Genomic DNA, 19039 nt, shown 5'->3' with positions numbered 1-19039 from the left:
AGCAACAAACATTTGAATTTTTGTTATTTTTCTTTCCTAACTTTTTAAAATAATAATTGTAGCTTTTTAAAAAATGTTTCCAACCTGTTGTTTGACTTTAGAGTTTATCCTTGAAACTCGAGGCATATTTATTCAAAATTTCAATTATGACATTTTCTTTTGGGTCTCTTTTTATCTTTAAATGAAATTGTTGCTATAATAGCTTAACACCTAAAAGCAAATACAATAATTAGAGTAACTTAAAAGAGAAGTCACAATTCAAATGGTGAGAGAACTATGAGAGGATCAACACCAATTTGGTATGAAATAAAATATTATAATTGAAAAAAAAAAAGAAAAAAGAATTGCATACGGTATAAATCATGGTTGTAAAAATATCGCATAGACGCTGATTAATCCTTAATTAATCGCTAGTAGGTACCCCACTAATTAGTCACCGATTAATAGGTGTTTGATCAAATCGGGCAAAATAGTAAAATATATATATATAAAAGTTAGCGTATATATGTATATTTGAAAATTTACATATAAATTCTAATCCGATTAATTCCAATTAATCACTAATCCCTAGTTACTGTCCGACTAGCGCCTAGCGACTTTTGTTTATATGAATTAATCATACACATCTCAATAACACGAAATCACCAACGACCTTCGTCCCGTTTTTAACATGGAAATTTAAACAAGGCCGTTTCAAACTTAATTGTATCGGGTATTTAACAAGCTAATATAAGCGTGGCCAACGAGTTAATTGAGGAATTATCTTTCTTTAAACAAGATTGACATTGCCAACGAACATGTCAAGCGAGCTATGTTCATCTCGTATTCATTTAATATTTAAACGAGCCCGTTTCAAACTGCATTTTATCAGGTATTCAACAAGCTAATATAGGCGATACCTACGAGTTAATTGTGAAAATATCTTCTTTTAACAAGGTGGTATCTGAATCACCAAACAGTAACAAATGTTGGATCAGTGAACACCTTGGGCTATTTTGCCATGTGAATATTTACACAGCAACATTGGAAAATGACTGTTACACCCTCAGAAACACCACAACCGACGTTTCATAAAACTTATGGCCCTACAAAAAGATGATCAAACAAACACAACACCAGTACCCTACGTTATGACTATATGCTGTCATCCGCATATATCACCAACCTCTCATGAAATCAAATACACAATCATTGTAATGATCTCATCACAAAGTGTTTAAAGTGTACAAATTTTTTAAATCTTGCTAGTCTATGATCATGGGTATTTTAGTAAATTCACAAACGATCGACATCCCGAGTTTCATATAACATGTTTGCATATCATGCTGATGATTAAACAAAAAATAAATCAAGAACATAAAGAACATATTTAGACTATATAATTAACCGAAAACAGGACAAAATGAACAAAGACATTTAGAAGACGATCTATGCAACAGATATGATGCAAAAATTTAAATTATAATAGTCTGCGATTACCATTCAATCATACCATAAACTACTTACCAAAAAACAAACAGAATAGATACCAAATTACCAAAATGAGACTGGGATTTACTAATTTCATTTGCATTCAACACCAGCTTCAGCTGCACGGCGCGGCTTACTTTTCCTCCTACTCCCAACATGTCGAAAACCGTTAACCTGAGTCAACTCACTCGTGTTTGGCTGAGTTCCAACCTCACTTTCCTCTTTGACCAAATCGCCCTCGTCTTTTGACTGCTTGCTTCGTTTTCTCTTTTTTCCATTCTCGGTAACCTTCACATCTTTGTCTGATGCAACATCATTTGATTTAGTGTTCGCTTCATCCTCTATCTTTTCAATATCTTCATCGATGTCATCTGCAGATGGTTTTAGAGGCCTGCCCCTTTTCTTTTGGGCGGGAATTCGTTCTTCTTCACCGCTTCCGGTATCATCATTGCTAGTCAAAGTGAACTTCTTAGCCTTTCCTCTACCCCTACCCATACTTACAGAAATCAAGATTCAAGAAACACAGAAGCTGTTCTGTCAAATCAAGTGAAAAAGATTCAGTTTTTATCAAGAACCAACATAAAATATTTGGTTTTTATCAAGAATAAACATGAACGATTCAATCTTTACCAAGTACTAACATGAAAGATTCAATTTTATCAAGAACAAACATGAAAGATTCAATTTTATCAAGAACAAACATGAAAGATTCAATTTTTATAGAGAACAAACATGAAAGATTCAGTTTTTATCAAGAACAACATGAAAGATTCAACTTTTATCAAGAACAAACATGAAAGATTCAGTTTTTATCAAGAACAAACATGAAAGATTCAGTTTTTATCAAGAAAAAACATGAAAGATTCAAATCCACATCATGGGTATGTAACTAAACTTGAAACAGAATCATTTCAAAAGCGTAAACCCTAGAACAAGTAAAGAATAGAACTGCATGAGCTGATTAAAGATCAGGCAAGGGTAAAACAGTCAAAAGAATAAAGCGTAACCAACACAAAGTATCCAAATCAGGTTCAAGAAACAGAAGCTATTATGCCAAATCAAATGAAAAAAGATAAACTTAATATACTCAAATCCAAATCATGCCTATGTAACTAAAGTTGAAACAAAATCATTTCAGAGTGTAAACCCTAGAAAAAGTAAAGAACATAAATGCATGAGTTGATTAAAGATCAAGGAAGGGTAAAACAGTCAGAGAATAAAGCTTAACAAACTCAAAAGTATTCAAATCAAGATTCAAGAACACACAGAAGCTGTTCTACCAAATTAAATGAAAAATATTCAATTTTTATCAACAACAAACTTGATATATCCAAATCCAAATCATAGGTATGAAACTAAACTTGAAACAAAAGCATTTCAAAAGTGTATTTACAAAATCAACATAATAACATAAAAGCATAAAAAGGTATAAATAATGCATGAGTGGATTAAAGAACAGGGAAGAACAAAACAGTAAAAATACAAAGCTTAAAAATTTCAAAACCTTCAAATCTAAAAGGGTATGCACCAAAATTTAAAAATAAAATCATTTCAGAACAGCATATGCAGAACCAACTGCATAATAACATAAACCCCTAAAAAACAAGAAATGCATGAGTTGTTTAAAGATTTTGGAAGGTATATGAAAAGGGTTTTGTTTTACCTTGATTAAAAAGACAAGATCCTTGACTTACATTACAAGATAAATGAAGAATCTTGAAAAATGACCACATAACAAAATCAAATTAAAAGAAAGAAACTAACCATGTGAGATGTAAGAAGAGGCAGTAAGTTGTATCAATCAATCAATCTATCAAAGCATCTTAATGTCTTGAACATGTATGGTTTTTGAAATAGTTAAAAAAAGATTGTGAATTTAAGCAAGAAACACCAAACCCTGATGAAGAAAGATAGATAGGTGATTTGGGGATAGAATGAATGAGGTGAAGTGGTCCCAAGGCAAGAGGGGATGGGCAGATATGGAAGAAGAAGAAGATGATACAGAGTGAGATGAGAGAGATTATAATGTTGAAATGGGCATAGTGTAGGGTCTACTCTGTGGGAGGAAATCTCAATCTTAAAAGGGGTCTGAATTCTGAAGAGTGAAGGGTGGATATAGTGAAGGGTCTGAAATCTACATATTAATAAAGTATTATTTTCATAAATGTGATCCCTTCTATCCCATGTCTAGAATATGACATCATTTTAAATTATGTTTAATTTACAAAGAAAAAAGTGTGACTGTGTGAGCTTGTTGTTTTGATGAAATTTTAAAAACTGTTTACCTTTTAATAAAGAAGACATAAACTCATTTGTTCATACTAAAATTAGGTTTTCAAAATATTAAAACTCCTTTGTTCTAATTTATGCACATACAATTATAACACACTAGTCCTAAATTTAACTAGTTTTTATTTGTAGATTCGATAAGGTTTAGTACTTAATTACGTAAAACTTTGAATTTGCATGTTTATTTGTTGTTTTGAACAATTTTGACAAAACCAAAGAAACAATGACATGGCAGAATCAATATTGGACATGTTGAAGAATTCAAGAAAAATAAGAGACAATAGGGTATGTAAGACATGATACCAACCATATTAGATAGAGTAGAAGTAGCCCAAAAAATCAGCCGTGATATAACCGTATAACATGATACTGGTCGTCTCTCGGTAAGCTAAGAAACCCGAATTTTGGGTTATTTAAATCAACTTGACGGCAGAGTTAGGAGTTTAACATTTAGATCTTCTAACCCACTGTTAGATAAGGATGAGAATGAGTCGGTTTTGAGACGCGTTTATGTAATCCCAACCCCATACCCGATTATTAAAGTTTGTCCCATACCCGGCCCAAAACTCATCGGGTATCTATTGGGCAATTACCCACTAGGTATTATGTATACTCGAGGTTTTCGAGTATACTATATACCGTGTATATTTAATACAGATCACGTATATTATATATCATATATACTTACTATTAATCGGATTGGTAAAAACTAGGTATATTATATATTTATATATCGTACATACTAAAAAATCATGTTGGATATATAATCAAGTAAACGGGTATATGCTATCAGGCTAGGTAAACGGGTATATCACAAATCCCATGTCCGTTCCATAACCGTAAAAAAATTCAAAAGCAATCCCATATTAGGTCCCACACCCAATTACCGGGCCCTATACCCGTCCAAATGTTTCGGGTATTCCAGCCGGGTTTGAATTTCATTGCCATCTATTATTAGAGGTGATTCTAGATAGAAAATTATGATTTTAGAGCTTGGCTGTGAAGTGTTCGCTTAAATAACATCTTTTGGTGTGAAGTTGGTCACCGAGTAAAGATCAACGTTGTTTGACTTGAATTATGAAGCTTAATTTGTCTTAGTAAAACTAATTTTTTTTTTATCTTATATGATGTTTATGTGTGCTCGATATTGTTGTTTTTATCATCATTCTATGTGGCTGTGTTATTCTTCCCATTAAGTATTAACCTAGCCCTCTTTTGGTTGTGCAATCTAAAGTGATTAATTGAGAATCAGACTAACAATCAGTATTCAAGAACACGTAACAAGAATTGGCTAACACCCAAATATTACTATTAAGAAAACTTGATTTCACAATCTAGGCGTTGAGAGTAGACCTAGTGATTGATAGATTGATGGCTTGATTAATAAATCAAGTTTGCTACCTGATGTGTGGGTAAAAGAATGTGTTTTTAATATCTAATATAGTGTGCTTTAGCTATTTATATATATCGAACACGATTACTTTCAGATCTTTTATGATTGCAGGTGTGGAGCTAAACGAAGCTTAATGAAAGCTATTGGGATGATGCTCAAGAGTTAATACGAAGAAGAATGGGACGGGTAGTCAAGATATGTAGGAAAAATAAGAAGACCAGACAGGCCACAAGTTGCGCCGCCAGGGCCGTAATTTATGGTCCGGTCTGATGAGAAAGGTCGCAAGTACTAGCGTAGATAAGGCAGTTTTGGGAGAAAGGCCGCAACTTGCAGTCCCATGAGCATAATTTGCGACCAAGTTCGTAAAAAGACGCGAAAATTAACTTTTTGACCTCATATATAAACATAAACTTAGGGTTACGAAAACTGAACTTCTTCCAGCCATTTTGGGGTATTGAGATCGATTCCTCCACGGTTTGAAGATTCAACTCAACAATTGAATGATTGATGATGCAAATGCAAGACTAAACCACCGGTGACCTCTTCAGGTGTAGGGTTCGCATAATGAACTGATTATTTTTATAAACATTACATGTATTGGGATTTAGTTTTGATTAATCTTTTAATTGATTAAATCTATATTTTATTGGAACTGATTAAACAGTTGTTTTTCTGGGACTTTCGCTTATCATCAATTATTTGGTTTGCGTTCATCAACATTTAGGATTAAGTTCTTATAGGCATTGAACCATTTTCCGTTAATCATTGATATATGTTAAGTTTTATGTTAACGAACTGGTAATTAGGTAGTCCACGTTTAGTTGTGTCAATTCTTCGATTGTGGAGGGGCTTTACCGCCCTCCTCCACGTTATCGTCATGCAGGAAATGGGGTTTTAAAGCCTCTCTCCATAAAACTCCGGTGTGGTTTAAAGCCTCTTATTATATGTAACGCCCTAGTTTCGATAAATGAATAAATAAATGTTTCGAGTTTTATTTTAGTTACCGTGCCATGTGAACTCGTTAAATTAATTAGATTATATATCGAATATGGATAAGATTAAGAGAGGTTAATGGACTTGGGTGAGATTATGGGCCAAAAGCCTTTGGGCTTTACCTATTTAAATCCCTAAAACCTTAGATTTTCCATCCTTATCATTCCACCATCAACATAATTCCCTTGAACACCAAATATATCCATCCTAGATCTAGTTCAATCTCACCAAAAGGTAAACATTAATTTCGTTATTAGTTCATTTTATTTTTTTTTGAAGATCTAATAATAAATATGAATGAATGAATCCTTGGAAGATTAACGTAAAATGAACCGAGTCGAGCCGGCATAAACAAACTTGATACAAACAAGATTCAATCAAATCTAGCAATAACAATAAGAATAAGGGATTTAGCAAAATAAGAAAAATAAATAATACAAATAGCAAACTGTTACAAACGAGTGCAATGAGAACCCGAACCCAGACTGCTCGGCCAAGGTTAAGGACCCGAGCCCAGATCTAAACCCTAACCAGCTTGAGGAATCTCGTAACCAAAACCCAGATATGATCCAAAGGACCCAAAATGCTCCTGGTCCTTCACACAAGTCGCCAATAGCCGCCATCTGAGCCGGTGAGGTAAAGAACGTGTTCTGACGAGCTAAAGATCCGCACGAAACCCCCTCTATACGAACTATTGAAATTCGCATCTCGTGCGAACCCCATGCGAAGCTACTATGGGAAACCCCCTGTGCGAACTCCGGCATGCGAAGCGAAGTTCCGGCGTGCGAAGCGAAGTTCTGACACGCGAACCCTGTGCCTCTCATTAGCCACTTCTCGGACTCGAACCCGCCTTCTTCCTCGTGAAAATGGTCGCCGGAATAAGGAGTGGCGGCAGTGGTGTGGCCACGGTTAGGGAATGAAAGGAGAAGAAGCAAAGTGGCGGCAGTGGTGAGGCCATGGAACAGGATGAGGAAGCCAAAACCCAAGCCCGACCCGGAACCGGTCTCCGGAAAAGACAGAGAGCAGGGAGGGTGGGGGGGGGGCTAGATTTGGGTAGTGGGGAGGAAGGAGTGTTTGGCGGACTTATGTTAATAATAATAATAATAATAATTTAATAATAAATAATAAATATAATGTTAAGAGTGCATGTGGATACAAGAACTTAAAGGAAAACCCGAACCTGAGACCCGACTCGTCTAACGAACCCGAACCCGCTTAAAGATGTTAACTTATAAACACGTGAGGGATATGAACTAATAATGAATAAGAATAATATATATAAAAACAAAGATAATAAAGAAGGATTAAGAATATTAAATTAGTATGAACAAAATAAGAAGGATACATGTCGGCTCAGTTAGCTAAAGAGTTAACCCCGTTAACTTATAGAGGATAAATACATATACATTATTAAACAGTTAGCCGCGCACAGCTCAGGAAGGGAATTACTATTAACGATGAATGCAACAGGATCCAGGTGAGTTCTAGCCCCTTTTATGTGTTATGTTTTCGGGGCTGTGTGCATTATACGATGTGTTTAGATTTATACACTTAACTTAAATGGTAAGTGTATGTTAGATATATGTTTGCATATGAATGTGAATGATATGGATTGTTTAACTAGTATGCACGTAGTTGTTATATTAGTTATGATTGAAGGAAGTAGAATGAAAATGTAACGAAGGTAGAATGGTATGGTATGTTAGAGGGCACCGGGCCCTAATAATAACTGAGGTATGTAGGGCACTGGACCCTTATAATATCCAAATGTAAGTAGGGACCGGACTCTGAGGATATACAAGGTATGTAGGACACCGGATCCTTATTAATTCCGAGGTATGTAGGGTCTGGACCCTTATAATATCTAAGGTATGTGTGGACCGGATCTTTAAAGTATCCGAGGTATGTAGTCAGCAAGAAGTATAAATGTATGTATGTATGTTTGAGTAATAGATGAACAGGTAAGTATTAATACGTATCTTCAGACGCGTATTAGTAAGTAAGTGAACGTAATGTATGTTAAATAACTAGAACTCACTCAGCGTAGCTGACTTTTAGTATGCACGCAGGCAAGTAGAATGAGACAAGTTGCTTGATGAGGACACGTGGCAATAAGAGGAAGACTGGAATCGCTTTGAAGAAGACTATCGTGTCATTTATGACTTATGTTTAAAGACCTATGTTATGATATTTTAAGACAAGATGTTTATGTTATATATGAATGAATGACTTTTATTTCCGCGAAATGTTTTAATTAACTCAGATTTTACGAATTATGTGAATGAGTAAATCCGACCAGAGTGAAAGTAGGGCACCCGGGTCGGGGCCTTACATTGTACGTACATACATACAATAGAGAGAGAGAGAGAGAGAGAGAGAGTGAAAAGCACCATGGCCCGACCTCCTTCCCCTTACCGCCCGGGTAACCACATGAAGCCCCATCCCATAAAGCCCTGGCGTGGTGTTTGAGGCTTCAAAGCCCCTCTATATCACCCCTTTACCGCCCCTATATAGTGCACGCCGTTTGGTCTTACTATCAATCCTAGGCAAAAAAAGAAAAAAAAAACATTTCTCATTACCCTAAGGCTGCACGTTATGGGTGGTATTGTGGACTTTTTTGGGGGTGTTATTGAGAGGGAACACCGCATTGGGGGGGGGGGGGGGGGCTCATGATGGCCGCCGCCTAAGAGAAAGTGGTGGTGGGACCATGTGTTTTCCTCTCTCTCTCTCTCTCTCTCTCTCTCTCTCCCTCCCTCTTATACACACACATACAATATATATATATATATATATATATATAATACAATAATCGTTTATCATACATTACGTACGGGACACCCTCAGCCCTAGATTTCAAAAAACACACGGTGGCAAATTTGTAAATTATTTCAAATCGTTTCCATCCTAATTAACCATTGCGTCGATTCAACCATCGTTACCGACGCCATTTGCAGACACATGCTTCAATTGAATTGAATGAAATACGCCATTTGCGGAAACCCAGTTACAGACGTTCCATATTTTGTTCATATGATGATGTCTGTGATAAAATTGAAGGTCGATTGATGATTGTTTGATGATTACGAGATTACATGAAGTGATTTCAGTGTTCAATTTCATGATACAGATGTTTAAATTCATATCCGAGCTTCTGAACGTTTAAGGTTTGTTCAAGTTTTATGTTACTGAACGTTTAAAGGTCTAAATGTATAAGCTGAACTTCAAAATTTTTTTTGTTAACTTTGAATGTATAAGCTGAACGTATAAACTTGAACTTTTGAATTGAACGTATAAACTTCGAAAACGTAATAATGAATGCGTAATAACGAATGCGTAACAATAGAATGACGCGAAAAACATCATGTAATGTACCGGAGGACCATCTTGGGGCGCTTGAGGGATCAATTTGTAGTCACCGGAGCCATTAAAGCACCATCCATGGTACACGGACTGCAACCGGCCCCACTGATCGATCCTTCCTTCAGAAAGCGGGGCCAATCTGTGAGGACACATATCGTCGAACACCTTCCACGCATTCTCGTTCTTATCCCACCACACCACCACATCCAGCCCCATCACCTTCTTCTCGTGTGGAGCCCGTTTGTCGAGATAGCAGACGGGCATGAGTGCGTACCACTAAGAGAACTAGTCGAATTGCTCTTCATCTTCGTTAATAATTTCGGTCTGTTCTTCAGGTGGGGATATGGGTTGTTCGGTTGAAACTGCGGTAAAGGTTTTGAATTTGGGTTTATTTGTAGTGATTGAGAGAGTGGAAATGGGTTTGAAATTGAATAATTGGGATTTGATGACTGAAGGTTGAAAAACAGGAGTGGGAGCTCTGAGAGCTTCCATGGCGGATGGATGGTGTCAACCTGTCAAGTGCATATTGTGAACGTATTAGTTTAATTAATTGAGGGTAATTGAACGTTTAAACTTGAACTTTTGAACGTATTAGTTTAAGAGTATTAATTGAGGGTAATTTAACGTATTACTTGAACGTTTAAAGGTGTTCGATTTGGTCAGAACGTTTAACTTGAACGTTTAAATTTGTTTTGGTCAGAACGTTTTAGTGTCTTCAGTTTTGTTCAGAACGTTTAAACGTGATATTTTGAACCGTAATAAGAGCTCAATTGATATTTTGGCGCGATGGTCACCCTCCCTGGACCATTGTGCTACGCGATGGTCCAAGAAAACTTCATATTTATATTCCTCTCGTTGAGAAACCCAAAATTCATATATTATGGGTTCCGTAACTCATTTTCTAGCCTAGGATATGCTCGTTTTACTTCTTGGTCACTTTTTGTGAACCCATCTTGTTCAGTTTTAGTATCGGCTTTAGGTTTCTCATCCAAACTCTTCCCAAATCCTTCTAAAACTTCCTAAGACTTCAATTTATGCTTTGGTCTTCCCAAGATATCATTCCATGCTCGTACAAGTCTCCAATTTAACGTCTTTAACGATCAATGACCTGAAATACAAAAGCACGTATGAAGTACCAAAGTTCTAACAATATACTAAACAAAACTACATAATTAACACACTAATATATATACAAAATACCCGAACATCACATCCCCACACTTATCTTTTGCTTTCCCTGAAGCAAAACTCTAAAGCAAACATCAATCTCCATCATAGGTATATCAATTATCACCATTAATACTAGCAAGGTTTAAGGTCATACCCAGTTTTCCAGACTGACACTTTCTAGATTGACGACCCACAAATAAAGTTAATGCTACAATAAAACTATAGAATCACCCAGACAAGTGTACTTTGTTTCCGGTTAGGGCATACATGTTCATACCCCTCACACTATCAACACTCCACTCGGTTTAATATCTGGACTAGCAAAAGATATGCTAGTATATGTCTCTGCCCTCAAAATACCTAATATGAGTTACAACTGAATACGCTTGCAGGTCAGTCTTATCTCCACCCATTAACCACCGGTTGCATAAAGATTCGGACTAAGGTTTTGCTGAGGCTTAGGTTTGGGTGCGGATTGGGCTTATTTAGTGACTCAGGTGGATGAAACCCAGTTAAACAAACCAATATACAGACTCGCGAATACAAACGAACCAAATACACAATCAACTGCTATTTACATACTCAACTGCTAATAGCAACTGAAAATACTGAACTGATAACTTCTTTTTGTCTTTTTGCTGATTTTTTAATTTTTTTTCTTTTTTTTTTAGACATCAATAATTGAATTAACTGATAATTACAACTCATAACTTGAAAACTTTACAACTCGATATATACAACTCGATAACGAACTGGATTTCATCACACGGGTAAAAATAAAATAAAGGCCAAGGCTGAAATGGTGTGTAATATTTAGTTTAACAAACGAAAAAGGAATATGGTCCAAACGGGCTCCCAGGGGATAATGTCGGGTAAGGAATTTATTTAGTGAGGAAAATATGTACGGAATGGGTTTTCTAAAATCCTAATCTCCATACAGGTGGTGGTATTAAGATCTTGAAAAACATGTGACAAGCAAGTTCTAATTCTGTAAAACATGCCGGTTTCCTTCAATAAATGGCAAGACATGTTTTATATCTATTATATAATATGTGTATTAAGTATAGGAGCTAATCTCACAATATGTCTAGAAATATGGGCTGCCGATATGAAACATGTATACCTGTCCGCTTGACTCGTTATCCCCGCCTAAACGATTCCATTTTCAACTTCTCATTTTTAAAAACATTTGTCGGGAAAACTATCGAGAAGCTGAAAAACCAACCATGACCAAAAACCTCTAACTTGGCATTAATAGCAATAAGTGACAGTTAATAACTTAAGTTTCTGAATACTGTTCGAGGTACTATCGGGCTAAAATTTTTCAATTTTCCCCCATCCCCACACTTGAGGTTGACATTGTCCTCAATGTTAAAATAATAAAACAATTAATAAACATTTAGGGACGGGGTTGAACTGACAGTTTAACTACTTAAAAACTCGGGGAACAAATGTGATGGGTTTACGCAAATTCTACAATTACATTTCTAAAAAACTAAAAAGAAAATATAAAAAATAACAAAACTGTTTATGAAACCGAAATCACCTGATGATAATGACAATGCAATGCTAAACTCGGCCCACAACTCTCACATACTCGTGACACACGTCTCCACAACTGATCAATACTGACTAACTACATCTGCACAAATCTCGAGACATGTATAAGCAACCACTCACAAGTATACATACTTAGGTCTTTTGAGAGTTAATATTATTATATTATAAAAATCATTACCGAGCCGAGTTAGTCAGTTCCATAAAAAGTTGTGTTAATTAATTAAAAATAAGAAAAGACCGAACTCACTTTCGTAGGAATGACGGTTGCATTTAGCGTATGCAACAAGCCCTTTGAACCCCCGGTAGCCCGGGTGGACGAGTGAGGTCTTGTGAGGGTTTATAGTGAACCACACCCACAAAGTTCCAATACAACAAAATATACACGTACCTGGATAGACGTGAAATTAACCAAATGCTTACCAAACTTCCATGACTTGCACTTCACCAAAACCTCCCCACACTTGGGATTTGCTGCACAAAACTCGAGACAAAAGTCAAACAACAACTCAACAAAAAAACAAACAAACTAGAACACATTTACAAACCCCGGGTTGCCTCCCGGTCAGCGCTGAATTGTGTGTCTACAGCTCGACAATGTCTCGAATGCCTCAAGTATTTTCATAAGCCGATGAGGTCACCATGGAACTCATCAATTCCTTTTCTCTCCTTCCCATCCTTGCTATCGGTTTCTTACCATCTTTCATCTTAATGAATCTCTCATTCCATCCTTTTCTCTTCATGCTACTTTTCAGCTCATTCCTGTCAGTTACAAAAAATCCCTCTCTTGTATGATTTGTGCATGATGGTACACATTTGTCAACAAGAGGGTTAGTAGCATTTTCAAACAATAATAACCGCTTAACATGGTTCCCACACTTAATGCCCAAAAATCCCTCAGCACAATCAATTTCCGCATGTGCTGTGGCTAGGAACGGCCTACCCAGTATGACTTCAGATTGTTTAATATTACCATTCGCATAATCAAGTACAAGGAAGTCAACTGGGTAGCAAAATTCATCCACTTGAATCATTACATTAGTGACCATGCCCCGGGCTTGTGTATGAGTTTGATTTGCCAACACCACGGTGGTGTTTAAACTATCTAACGGCCAAACTCATACTGATCATATAAACTGCCGGGCATGACACTAACACACGCTCCAAGGTCTAGAAGTACCCGATCAGTTTTAAAATCTCCAATTTGAATTGATAAAAATGGCATTCCCGGGTCTTGGAGTTTACTTGAGGTGGTATTATCCTCCAACTCCTCATCATCCGTGTTGGTCGATTTGCTATTTAAACATTTCTCACAGGTGCAGTTTTCACAAAAAGATAACTCATCAGTTTTTAATTTAACTTCATTTTGGAAAACCATTTCATTTTGACCAACACATTCATTCTCATCACTAACATCATTCACCACCGCCTCAACAACCTGCGGTGGTGACTCAACTTCAACACAGGTAATTTCAAAATGAGGTAAAAGACTTACCGCGTTGATGTGCACATTATTACCTTTCTTAGAGCTTGAACTGGCATGTTGCGGGTTCAGTGTGGTATCGCTCGGTAGCTGACCCGCATTCTTTTGAAATCTCGCCACGTCTGCTGCAAGCTGACCAATCTGCTTAGACATAGCTTCTGCTGAATTGTCTCTCAACTCGAACTGTCTCTGCATTTCCTTCTGATTATCTGACACAAGCTTCAACAATGCATCGAGTTTTGTATGAATTGACTCATCTATATTACCCGAACTACTTTTCTGCCGATCCTGATTCTGATCACCCGATGAACTGCTACCCCGGTAACCATCTCTGTTATACCCCCGACTGTTATTCTGACTGTTCGAACCCTGCTGATAACCGCCCTGGCGGTAGCTGTCCTGTTGTCGGTTCTGATTGGACCCCTGAAAGTTCGGATTTGACTGACTTGAAGCGTTCCCGTATCTGAAATTCGGGTGATTCCTTAGGCCCGGGTGATAGGTGTTTGAATCAAACCCTTGTTGGAATCCCCGTACGCGTAATTGACTTCCTCCTCATCAGGGTACTCGTCATCATCATCAAATCCGGGGCAATTTTTCTGTCTTATGACCCAACTCACCACAGTCTGCACAAACCGGGAATTTCACCTCGACCTTACCAACCTCTTTCTTATTTTCTTTTCGATAACCCGCGAGTTCCCGTTCCAACTCTGCAATTCTGTCTGACTCGCTCGAGGCTGATTTAACTGTTCGGGTGACCTCGACTTTTCGTCTTCATTCAGCTGCGGCTTCCGACTTGGAATCCTCACACATAAACTCAAGGAAATCCCAATCATCCTCTTCTGGTTGGTTCAACAACATCCCATTACATGACGATTTCAAATACTTTCTGTCCTCGTAAGTCAACCCGTCAACAAAACACTTCACTAATTCCCACAACTCAATCTGGTGGTGCAGGCATTTCCTGATCATCTTCTTATAACGAATAAATGACTCATGAAATAACTCACCCGGTGACTGTGAAAAATGTCGAATCTCCATCTGGCCTTCGTTAGTCTTCGACTGCGAATAATACTTGTTAAGGAAAACCTGCTGCATCTCGGCCCAGCTCTCAATACTGTGCATCGGTAGAGAGTTGAACCAGTGTTTTGCCTTGTCTTTTAATGAACACTGGAACAACCGCAACCAGACCTCATCCTGATCATAAGTATCATCACCAATAGACCCGCAAATAGGTGAAAAATCTGACAAGTGTGAATACGGGTCTTCTGATCCCAGTCTGTGAAAATGGGGAACTATGTTGATGTAGGACGGACGGGATTTAAATGTCGGCTGTCCCTGAACACGCAACTGTGGGACAATCGGTGATGCACCATCTAATATAGCCGGTCTGAACCGACTGTTAACACCCTGAACTGGAGGCCTGTAATTCCTTTGTCTGGCCCTTGGTTCCTCAAAACCTCCCCGATTAACCTGAATCGGCTGTCTCTGTTCCTCCCGATATCTTCCTATACCACCTCGATCAAGATTCCTGTTCCTCCACCTGTTACCTCTTACCCTAACCGGTTCCTCAACCTCTTCAACACGCAAACCCGCATTGTCATTTCTCGGCCCAAAATTCCTCCTTATCTCCCTCTTCATCGTCTTCATTGTGAATACTGACATAGTCAAAATCTTGAATAATCGGCTGTGGGTGACGAGGGGTATTGTTCGGGGCTGATGGCCCGGGTCTGTCATGGTTTCGGTTTTGGTTTCTGGAGTGTCGGGCTGAATTTTGGGGTTGTTGATTGGTGTGTATTGGTGGTGGTAGGTCATTATTTGGTGGGTTGTGATTATTCGGTGGGTTTGGTTCGAGTTGGAAAACCTTAATTTCGGGTGGTGGGTCTTGGTTTTGATTTTGGTTCTGGTTCTGGTTCTAACCTTCCATATCCGGCTGTCTGATCTGAGCTCGGTTCTGCCGAGCTAAATGTTTAATCTCTGGCTCGTAAATCAGTTGGGACCGTCTCCCTGAATGACGGGTGTGCATAAACCTGCTACCTGCACAAATAACACACTCCGCATAAAATAGGAAAATAAAACTAAACTAAAATTAAAAACAAAAACTAAATTAAACTAAGAAATCAATTAACACAAAACACTAAGCGCACTAACTCCTCGGCAACGGCGCCATTTTGATGCTAGACTGCCGCTATCTAGTCAAAAACAAGTAAATCAGTGTCCTAATCACCTTAAGCTAGTCAGAGTAAGTATGGTGTCGAACCACGAGGAGTATGTGGTCAGTGTGCAGTGAAATCGATTCCTAACATTATGAAGTGAATTCTATCAAAGTGCTAATCACACTAGCAAACAATTTAGTTGTATAAGAAACGAACAAGTACTCAAGATTCAGTTAATCAAATAAAGCAAATCACACCCGGGAATCCAAGTAAGCAATCAAACAGCAATCTCATGCAACTTAACAGATTAACTATCTTGTGTCAACTACAGACTTACTAATCGGTTAAACCTTAGGCATCCACGCTCGCTAACACACGGCACTGGTTATCAAACGGTCCCTGCCAATGTGACTCAACTAAGGGCAAACGTATGCTTTATTGCAATTAACAGGTCAAACAATCCTATGAGCAATTATTATAGCAATCGACAAACTAATCGTTCTGATCGAAATAAACCTAAACCGACTGATTGTACGAACATACCAAACATCAATACTCATAGATTAACATCAAAACAATTACAATTAGTTGTTCTAGTACATGAGAAATAAATTGAAAGATTACAAACTATACATCCCGGATATGACTCGAATGGTCTAGCAGCGTCTCGGCATCTCTCGGTATTCGATTTGGATGATTTGGATCATATCTATGGCCTTGAGATGAATAGGAATGAAGGTTTTCTCCTCTTGCTGCTCTAGAAACTGCCTGAAACTGAATGGGGGCGTCTAAGGTCGTCAAAACAAGATATAACATCAAACCCTAACTTTTCCGTCCGTGGCGCGATGGTCACCCTCCCTGGACCATCGTGCTACGCAATGGTCCAAGAAAACTTCATATTTATATTCCTCTCGTTGAGAAACCCAAAATTCATATATTATGGGTTCCGTAACTCATTTTTTAGCCTAGGATATGCTCGTTTTACTTCATGGTCACTTTTTGTGAACCCATCTTGTTCAGTTTTAGTATCGGCTTTAGGTTTCTCATCCAAACTCTTCCCGAATCCTTCTAACACTTCCTAAGACTCAATTTATGCTTCGGTCTTCCCAAGATATCATTCCATGCTCGTACAAGTCTCCAATTTAACGTCTTTAACGATCAATGACCTAAAATACAAAAGCACGTATGAAGTACCAAAGTTCTAACAATATACTAAACAAAACTACATAATTAACACACTAACATATATACAAAATACCCGAACATCAACCGCTGTAATGCACATACGTATTACCGTGCGATACCGTTGTTTTACACATGTGTATTACTATGTATTTTTGAGTTTAATAGTGTTTTATTGCATATATTCAATATTTGTGTATTGATATGTGTAGTAGTGTTGTATTATATGGAAAAAAAATAATAATAAAATAAAATTCGATGTGATGCGCATGTGAGTTAATGTTGTATTACACATACGTACTAATGTGTATTCGATGTGTGTATTAGTCTTATATTGCATATATATAATAGTGTGTATCAAATATGTTCAATAGTGTTGTATTCTATGCAATACAAACACTTATGCATATATGCAATGCACACTATTACACATGCGCACTTACCGACGAGGTTACTGACAAGTTTTTTTTTTGAACCAATAACAACATATAAGAATAATGGAAAAAAAAAGAAACTTAAAAAATTTTTTTAAAAAAAGTTAAAAATTATTTTTTAAAGTTTTTAAGTTTTCTCTTTAAGAGGAGTTTTTACTAGATCCCACCCATATATATATATATATATATATATATATATATATATAATGGGATGTTAATATTGGATTATATTATATAGTGTGAGCCCACGAGCCTACCTTAGGTTATTACGGTTTACATATTATTCTCTATATATTGTAATGCATTATTATCAATGAGAACAACCTAGTAATTACCAATATCTTACATGGTATCACAGCCAACCTCTACCACTTTCGCTGCCCCAAACACAAACAAACCCTAGCCGTCGCCGTCGAGTTCAAACCCTAGACAGGGCGGCGTGCCACCTTCGCCGCCGCCCTGTCCCACCTTCGTTTAACAGTTTCGTTTCTTCTTTTCTATATTTAGTTTTCATTCAAATAAAGCTTTGTTATCACTTATCTAAGTCTTTTCGTCCATCGCCGCCATCAAAACCATCCTTTTATTAGCCGCACCTTTCATTCAAAGGTTTAATATCTTGTTGGTTTACGTGAGGCTCCATCCATTCTTGCACGCCAAGATAAGATTGTTTTGAATTAAATCTTGATTCCCAAACAAAGCAGAAGTGATCCACGCACGGGTCGAATTTATTTTTGGTGTTTGTTTTACAATTTTAAGGTTTCTCCATGGCTACCATGACATGAACATGTACTTTGAGCTTTTGATGATGCTACGATAGCATCTCAGCCACCATTCCACTCCCCGATCGTACTCCTCAAGCCGCTCCTTGCTGTCGTGCTGCCGAACTCTTTTGTTTTTATTTATTGCAGCCGACTTCGGTCTGCTGCTAATTGGACTACGGTCCCTACTATTGCCGCCGACTTCGGTCCGCCGCTTATTGGACTTCGGTCCTCCGTCGCGCCGCCTGCTAGACTACAGTCTGCCGTCGCACTGCTAGTTTGTTAGTTTTCTTTTTCTTTTGGTAGCTGCGCCGCCGCATTGCATGTTTCTTGCAAGATTACGAATAAATCATTGAAGCCCGTGGATGATAAAATCAAGTAAAATATGGATTTGTTGGCAAAAGTTTGGATTTCTAAGTCGATCAAAGCACATTTATCTTATTATTATTGTTTTATGTTTTTAGTTTTTTTTTCCAGTCTAAGCTTCTGGTTTCCTTCCGCTCTGACTGCGGGGGAGTGTTGGATTATATTATGTAGTGTGAGTCCACGGGCCTATCGTAGGTGATTAGGGTTTACATATTATTCTCTATATATTGTAATGCATTATTATCAATGAGAACAACCTAGTAATTACCAATATCTTACAGTTAAAGGGACTTTAAACTACAATGGAGCATTACAGAGAGGGGCTTCGATGCCTTGTTTTTTACGTGGCGATCACTGTTGAGGCTTTAAAGCCCCACCATATTAAAGAGCCTAATTAACGCACCAATCATTATTCAATAATGAGATTAATG

The 19039-nt window shown here is 37.5% G+C and overlaps 1 protein-coding gene across 2 annotated transcripts; it reads right to left on the bottom strand.

Annotated features, from left to right (window-relative positions):
• Positions 1 to 1350: 1350 nt before the first annotated feature.
• Positions 1351 to 3408, bottom strand: LOC143570318 (uncharacterized). Of its 2 annotated transcripts, none has more exons than XM_077055996.1 (2): positions 3235 to 3408; positions 1351 to 2004 (listed from the first exon to the last, which is right to left on the bottom strand). In XM_077055996.1, the coding sequence occupies exon 2, from the start codon at positions 1963 to 1965 to the stop codon at positions 1564 to 1566; it is 402 nt and encodes a 133-aa protein (XP_076912111.1). In that variant the 5' UTR covers positions 1966 to 2004; positions 3235 to 3408; the 3' UTR covers positions 1351 to 1563. The 2 variants fall into 2 exon arrangements, with proteins under 2 accessions (XP_076912111.1, XP_076912112.1); XM_077055997.1 differs by having other exon boundaries at positions 1351 to 1999.
• Between the last annotated feature and the right edge of the window lie 15631 nt (positions 3409 to 19039).

This window comes from Bidens hawaiensis, unplaced genomic scaffold (genome assembly GCF_021521415.1).
Source record: "Bidens hawaiensis isolate Kalapana, Puna unplaced genomic scaffold, B.hawaiensis_p1.1 tig00024868_1, whole genome shotgun sequence".
NCBI classification, from domain to species: domain Eukaryota; kingdom Viridiplantae; phylum Streptophyta; class Magnoliopsida; order Asterales; family Asteraceae; genus Bidens; species Bidens hawaiensis.
This window is presented reverse-complemented; position numbering and strand designations above follow the sequence as displayed.

Excerpts from the sequence above, each read along its gene's own strand:
- LOC143570318 (XM_077055996.1), bottom strand. The coding sequence starts at position 1,965 with ATGGGTAGGGGTAGAGGAAAGGCTAAGAAGTTCACTTTGACTAGCAAT.